General features: G+C 38.7%; 1 protein-coding gene across 2 annotated transcripts; it reads left to right on the top strand.

Annotated features, from left to right (window-relative positions):
• The first annotated feature begins 1,453 nt into the window (after positions 1-1,453).
• LOC135437388 (polycystin-2-like protein 2) lies at positions 1,454-5,166 on the top strand. 2 transcript variants are annotated; one of them, XM_064695296.1, is made up of 7 exons: positions 1,455-1,710; positions 1,765-2,416; positions 3,073-3,304; positions 3,498-3,725; positions 4,282-4,775; positions 4,831-4,881; positions 4,950-5,166. In XM_064695296.1, the coding sequence occupies exons 1-7, from the start codon at positions 1,542-1,544 to the stop codon at positions 5,107-5,109; spliced, it is 1,986 nt and encodes a 661-aa protein (XP_064551366.1). In that variant the 5' UTR covers positions 1,455-1,541; the 3' UTR covers positions 5,110-5,166. The 2 variants fall into 2 exon arrangements, with proteins under 2 accessions (XP_064551367.1, XP_064551366.1); XM_064695297.1 differs by lacking the exon at positions 3,498-3,725 and having other exon boundaries at positions 1,454-1,710.
• Positions 5,167-7,819: the final 2,653 nt, after the last annotated feature.

Genomic DNA, 7,819 nt, shown 5'->3' with positions numbered 1-7,819 from the left:
CAAAATATAATAACATCCACATAATTTACTTACAGCAAAAGGACACGCAGGCAACAAAAATGGAAATAATTTTAAAAATACTTCGCCACATTCTCGTAGCTGATATATTATTCTGTGGCTATACGAATGCAATGACATATATTAACAACAAAAAACTCTTTTCGAGTTAGAACGGATTTTCGAAATTTCACCTTTCTTGTAAAAATATATGTTAGAGCCCAGAACTTTCCTCCTTTTTTCCCCAAACAATACTTTCATCTCTCTATAAAAAAAAAGGTATTTATTAGACTGATTTTCGAAATTCCACCCTAACTGGCGAAAAAAGTGAAAAAGGTTTTCTGGAAAAGTCGCTTTTGATTTTCCAGTCAATTGAGATGTCAATTCCCAGAACTTTCTACTTTCCACTTCATCACTATATTAAAAAATTAAAAATCATAGCGGAACTCCTAGACATCTCTCTAGTTCGCCCTATCCTTGAATACTACTCTTGCATCTGGTCTTCGCAGTATTGAATCTGTTCAAAAACAATTTCTGCTTTTTGCCTTACGAGGTTTAAATTGGGACCCCAAACTGCGGTTGCCATCATACTCCAGCAGAATTCTTCTTCTTGGTCTTCCGTCGTTTACCAAACGTAGGATAATCCTTGGTGTTGTCTTCCTACATAAGTTGATTGTTGGCAACATAGATTCCTCTTTTCTGTTAGGGCGTCTTTATTTCTCTGCTCCCTCTACACCTACCAGGAATTATCGCCCCTTATTTCTTTTCGCGGTTTATGCAAAAATTACAATAGTTTGTATCACGTTTTCTTCACCGAACTTTCTCTACCCCTAATAATGCTTTCAGGATACCTTCGGGAACTCACTGACCATTCCCAGCTATGAGTAGGGGCATATCTTGTCGGAAAGGCTATAAATTTTCGCCCACCGGGTCGGTGATTTCTAATTACTATCTCTATTTCCTATCTACTTTACACTCTATATATCTAGTATAAATTTCTTTACTTTATTAATGATTTCTTTCTTTCTGTTTTCCTATTTATTGTATTTTCTTAAATAATATAGTAATTTAAGATGATTTTTAGTTTTTATTTAAGAACACTGTTTCCTATTTAGCCGTAGACTCTAATAGCGTCACTGACAAAATTAGCTGTGAAAAGGGGCATATCTGGCCGGACGGGCAAATAAAACATCCATCTTTCGGTGATGCTATTAGAAAATTGAGTGCTATAATTTGGCTTTTGGAATTTAATTTTTAAAATGATGCATCGAATAATTAGGAGGACACTCGGTTTTTCGACCATTTATAAATAAATAAATTAATTAAATCAATTTTTATTAGACAGATATAAATTCCACCCCAACTCAGGGAAAAAATGTGGGAAAATAGTTGTTAAATATTTAAACATATTTGGGAAAAGTCGCTTTTGATATTCTAATCAGTTGACGCGTCTCTGCCTAGAGCTTTCAATTGTATTTATGAGAACGCAGTTCGTAATCGAGAACCTTGTAATACATTTCAATGTGTATTAAAATTCATATAAAATGAAAAGACTAAGCGATGACGAACCTCCGAAACCAAAGGGAAGGTGGGCACGGCTGATGCACATGGTTGACGGCTCGAAGAAAATACGATACAGTTCGATCAGAGAGGCACGCCGAGCTGTGCTCCATTTCTTTATCTATATAATATTTCTGGCACTGGCATCATTGGGTAAGCGATAAATTGGAATATTTAGCGTAGGAATAATCCAGCCTCATCCTTCAGTGACACAGACAACCAACAATGTTCCCATGTACTATTTAAACGATGCTATCCACAGGCAGATTATAGGTCGTCGGGTGCCCATGGAGCCTGGATTGATTAGCAAATATTCGGAGATCGACTCTTTGGATAGGTATTGGGACTTCGTTCTGTACACGTTTCTACCATTGCTCGATACAGGCGACTTTAGGTCGACTCATAAAGAGTCCATCTGGAAATTCACCAATGAGACAAATCAGTTCGATGGGATCTATGGCGACCTCTACCATCGAGTCATAATGCATGGAATTGTGCTGCTCGGACCCCCACGTTTCAGACAGATTATGGTAGAGGGGGGTCACTGTAAAGAGTATGCCCCCTTCTCCAAATACATGGATACCTGTTATGCTACCTATACGTGGTCCAATGAGCGCCGTACGGATTACCGCGGTACCAAATGGGTCAGCATGTGGGAGGACGGTGCGATGCCGATCATTGGCGAGATTGAAGTCTATTTGGGCGCCGGCTATATAACGAGCCTTAGCTATGACAATAAATTGAACTTCCGCCTAGTTGAACACTTACGCGACACCAAATGGATCGATCGCTCCACACGGATTTCCCTAATCGAGCTCAGTTTGTTTCACGTCAACACTCGCCTCTTCGAGAGCGTCAAGTAAGCAAAGGCAAAGTAGAGGGCATCCACAAGCCGATGTAGTTTTTTTCTTTGTTCGCTAAACTATTTTATTTCAATACTTCGTTATGGAACTTAATCTTTTTCATAATATTGTAAGCCGATTAAGTAGAACAGCTTGCTTTATATTCAATAGGCTGGATATATTTTACACCTCTGATTCCCTTTAATGTAGACTTCAATTATGTAACTATACGAAATGAAAAAGGTTTCCCCTTTTGATGTAAGAATATTATGTGTCTTAGTCAATTGGAAATCGTATTAATTTAAACTGCAAACTAATCTCTCATTTTCAAAGACATCGTCTTGAAACTTATCATAGGTTCGTCCTTCTGAAGCAAGTAATTTATATGTTGCACCATTTAAACTATGCTGCTATTATACAAGATCACACTACTATATTATAAACCTCTATAGGGAGAAAAGATACTTTAATTTACGAGCTTTACTACTCTCACATATCTGCAGTCGTAAGCCAAATGTCTATAAGAGTATTTTATTTTCGGTGTACCGAAGAGAAATTCCTTTTCTTGTTGGAAGTTTCTCCACAAGGGTATTTAAGCTGCGGCACGTTGCAGATGACTTTTATCCTCTGTTTTTATTGTCATTGGTAATAAACTCTAATGCCCGGCTCACAGGTTAAAGGTAGAGCGTCCAGCGACTGGTGGACTTGTACCCAGCTATTCTTTGCGGTCAATGCGACAGGAAACTATATTTACCGATTCCAACTGGGCTATTCGGATTGCATCCTGTAGCTACTATCTGATGGTCGTGCTGTTTACCTTTAGAGAGATTCGACTTATAAAAAAATATGGTTTTTGTAAATATATCGGCAATGTGGTCAATTTAGCGGACTTTACGTGCTATGTGGTGAGTGATTCAAAAAGTATATTTTTATTTAATTGAGTTATATAACATTAATTCCTGATCAGGAGGATATCAATTTATCCTGGTCGTCCGTCTTTCCGCTTACCAGATACTTATTTATAATTTTTGCATAAATATAAATTAAGACTTCGGCAGCCCGAGGATATCTGCTATTTAATCCTATTTTATCCCTCAGTGTTCATACATAATGCTGTTGATCCACGTGATACGATCCTTCTATCATAACAACATCATGGATATTGTGAAGACATCCGATAGGTATATTAATCTTGACTGGGCTTCTGCACTTGCCGTCGTATACAATAATATTGCTGCAATTACCATATTTTTGGCCTGGATTCGTATATTGACCTTTTTGGTCTTTAATCGGACAATGGTTATATTTGTGAATGTCGTCCGTGAGGTGCGTAAGTCTGTTAATAAACGAAATTTATATTATTTTGGGAAGCATAAAAGTAGAGTCGCAAAGATAACTGAATACATTTATGTAGATAGCCTTTAAAAAGTTAAATTTTACTATATAGAGCAATTTTGTTAGCATATGAAACCTAAAGTATGCACTATGCAGATATAATAACTTCTTGTGAAGGGTTTTAATCAGATATCAAAAATGTATAAGATCGATCTTAATTTTAACAAACAATACTCTTTATTTGACACGTATCTAGTAGTTAAATCAGGTGTTAATCTATCAGCCAGATTTTCTTGGACTTATCCGGAATTAAAAGTAATTTTCGTTGAAGGAAAGTATATAAAAATACCAAATTTTTTCCAATAACTCTTCCGCCATACGTCCAGTAAGTTACATATATCATAAAATATAAAAAATATATATTGTATATTAATATATGTATATACTTGATTTGGGGCCCTAACCTAGGACAAAAAACTAGGTCGCAGCACTAGCACAAATATATATTGATTTGTTATATAGTGTAATTTGTTATTAATTTTTCCAGAGCACCAGCGAAATGGTTGGCTTTCTTTTAATGTTCTTTGCCATGTTAATGGCCTACGCAGAGTGTGGCAGGGCTTTGTTTGGGGACAAAGATGAACAGTTTTACAATCTAGAATCTTCAATACTGACCATGATGCGATGGGTCGTGGGCGACTCCATGTACGATAGTTTCAAGATGAAAGAGCTGAAAGCCGGGATTTATTACATGTCATTCGTGATTATTGTGTATGCCTTGCTGCTGTTCGCCTTCCTGGTCATCATCAACTGCACGTACGATGAGATCCAATCCTCTATGCAGACCCGGGCCTCCAAATTGGGTCTTCTCATTCGTTTGTTCTTCCGGAGTCTATACGATCTGCTCTACTTCATCTTCTGTGGTAAGCGGAAGAAACGCGCAAAAGACGACGAAGACTTGAAGAGTGAACTGGCCTCCGATCAGCGCATCGATCCCCAAGAGGCAGCCGAGCGGGCTGCCATGCGCCGGCAGTTGCTCCAGTAAGTCTTCCAAGATGCCTCCCTGAGATCAAACTTCAATATTTGTTTATTGCAGAAATCCGGTCACCCTGTCACAGTCCGAATACCTGCCCAGGCGCATGGAATGGTGTGTGTTGTCGTTAATTGCCATCTAGGGTATCAAAAATGTACACAATTAACCACACTCTTTTGCAGTGCTGCAAAACGCGTTAAAGCTTTGGAAGAGGTAACTGGCCCAGTGCTGAAGCGCCTCATTAACTATTATTATTCGTTGCGCCGCGAACAAGGCTTGCCAAGAGTAAACATAGATATTTCTGACCTGAGAGGAGGAGCGCTTAGCCCAACATTTTTTTGAGATAATTCAGAATTCTTAAAATATTATTCTTCTAATAAAAATATACTTACAAATTTATTGTTTATGTTTATCATTTGGGATTATTGAATGAACGACTCAAACATTTATAACAAATAAATGAATATATGGGGTTATTAAAAATTGAGTACTAAGGTTGAATGATAGAAAGTTTTTATTAAAGGCTAATCTACAATTATTTTAGTAAATAATAACAGAAATAACAATTCTTCCGAGCAATTCTGATTTCTTATCAAGTCTTTGGGTACCGACCTTGCATTTTCAAAGAACCGTTGAGAAATATCATTTTCCTTCCGTTGCCCATTTTAGAGTACATTTTTCCGATTGATTATTTATCGATAAGGCCTTAGACCGGTTAGGGAAAGTTCAAATCCACTGGTGGAATTTAATTTAAGAAGAGCGGCCCCCTATCACAAGCGTCAAATAAAGACTGCAACTTTTTATATCAGCCGAAGTTTTTATAATTTCAATTTGGTAACCTGCAATCCCTCCGCCTTTGTGCGTTGCACTAGAGAGCTCATTATGCGCTTTGTAATCCCTGTTTATGTGCGATTATGCTTATAAGTAGAAACAAAATAATAAAAAGGCATAGGAAAAGGGCGAAACGGGAAAAGGAAATGCCGCACAAACTGAAATATGAAAGCGCAAATAATGTTTAAACAATTTGTTGTCCTTTCGTCTCATTTAATGACCAGTCGTCAAGTGGAGCGAACTCAATCCCCCTCCCCTGCCAACGTTTCGCCCAGTGCCGATTGGACGCCCGTTTCCATCTGGACAGCTCTGACTCTGGTTGTCGTTATAATTTGCAAAACTGTGCACAAAAGAGGAACAAAAGCAGGCAAGAGTGTACAAGTGAAGATTGGCCAACTAGGATATACCCTTAATCCAGTTGCCGTTACACATATTCGAACTTTATTCTTGATATACATACATATGCCCAAAAACATACATATGCACATGTTTGCACGCTCTTTACGAAATGTCTGAATTTCTTCCCTTACTCCCATGGGAAGTGAATTTTTGGTTATCTTCGGCCTTCATAGTCCGATCTATTTAAAATTTGTAGGACATAAATATGGCAAACAAAGTATGTATACAGCTGTCCTAAGTGAGCTATGTCTCAAAAACCATATTTTTCAATATACCGGAACAAATGTTCTTAATAGGTTCTGACATATATTCTTTCGTCTGTTACATACATTTCCTCAAAACTAATATACCCATACACAGTTGGAGCAGGGTATAACAAGAGAGGGAGGTAGAAAAAAATAAACAGCAAAAAAAAGGAAAGAAATTAGTAATAAAATGGAAAGCTACGTATAATGGCCGGAGGAGTCTGAGCGAACGGCGAGCAACTTGTTGCTCCACGCGCTGCTCGGTAGCAGGATGCCACTTCTCGTTGCCAGGCATGCTGGTGATTTCCTGTGAGGCGTCTGCCTCGGTGATGGCGGCGGTGGCATCGGCTTTAGCTTTGGCTTTGGCGTTGCCAACTTGCAAGTGGCGACTGACGCTTCCTGCAGCATCCCCATCCACAGCGCGATATTATTATTGCTTTTGCCTGCCTTTTAATACACTAACAGCATGTATTATCATTTTGTCGCATAATGTGTAACTACATAGTTCCAAAGTATTATTGTTGATTGCTATTGTTTTACGTGGCATCCTTTTAGTGGTTTTTATAAATTTCGGTTAACAAATGTTTAACACATTGTAGAAGATACCAACTCTGTAAATTTATGTTCTCAAACTGTCGCTACAGTTGAGTCTATAGTCTAAACTTTTCAGCTTCGGCCTACAATTTCATATTATGACACAAAAAGAAACTTCCGAGAAAGGAATTTGTTTTACTCAGTAAATATATATCGATATACGTATATGTTTATATTTCTAAGGGTATTCATTTGTCGGTACTCTGTTAACTGTTCCTTTTTAGTTATTTCTTTGCGCTGCTTTTAAGTTATTTGCTGCTCTGTAAAAATTATTATTTTCATTCTAGGAGTTGTGTGGCAAGTGGCGAGTTCTGCTCGCCGCCCGCAACCAGCTTGCTGCTGCCACCCGCTCCCTCTGCTCCACACGTACCCTGCTCCCAGCTGGCTGCCCGGCTTCTTCTTGCCACTTGAATGACTCATTAAAAGTGATTTCATTTTTAAAAACATTTTTCTCGCTGCGGTTGCTGACGGCATCGTTGGGCTTAGCGCGTTATCAGCAGTCAGAGCCGAGTTCTCTTGGCCGCGTTCCTCTATCTCAATCTCTCTCTCTATCTCTCTCTCTCTCTCTCTGTCTCTCGCTCGCTGTCTCTGTCTTCGTGCTGTTGCCTTTTATTTAATTTACTTGGAGTTTACTTTTTTAATTCGCTTAGCTACTTTTGGCTGCACCGTCTTCTGTCTCGCCTCGCCGTTGCGCTTCCTTTGTGCGTAAATCCTTCACAGAGAAAAAGGGACATTTGCCTGCCAGATAAGCGCTCTGAGTCACTCGGAGTTGCTGTTCTTGTTCTCGTTGTTGTTGTGCTCGTCCAGCTGCCTAAACGACTTGACAGTTACTTTACGTAATAGGATACAAAATTGCATTGCTGCTGCTGCTGCAACTGGAACATCAGCAACAGCCACTTGAATGTCGCTTGTTTGCCTTTTGTCAGCTTTTTTACCTAATTCCCCAGATTAGCTGCATTATGCGCCACGCTGGGCGCATAATA

The sequence above is a fragment of the Drosophila montana genome, unplaced genomic scaffold (genome assembly GCF_035044405.1).
Source record: "Drosophila montana isolate Dmon_TW-CO22-7 unplaced genomic scaffold, ASM3504440v1 contig_3734_1, whole genome shotgun sequence".
NCBI classification, from domain to species: domain Eukaryota; kingdom Metazoa; phylum Arthropoda; class Insecta; order Diptera; family Drosophilidae; genus Drosophila; species Drosophila montana.
This window is presented reverse-complemented; position numbering and strand designations above follow the sequence as displayed.

Bases quoted from the DNA above. Each gene is read 5' to 3' on its own strand.
- LOC135437388 (XM_064695296.1), top strand. From the start codon at position 1,542: ATGAAAAGACTAAGCGATGACGAACCTCCGAAACCAAAGGGAAGGTGG. The intron at 1,711-1,764 runs GTAAGCGATAAA...CTCATCCTTCAG, and splicing joins TCTGGCACTGGCATCATTGG to TGACACAGACAACCAACAAT. The intron at 2,417-3,072 runs GTAAGCAAAGGC...CCCGGCTCACAG, and splicing joins CGCCTCTTCGAGAGCGTCAA to GTTAAAGGTAGAGCGTCCAG.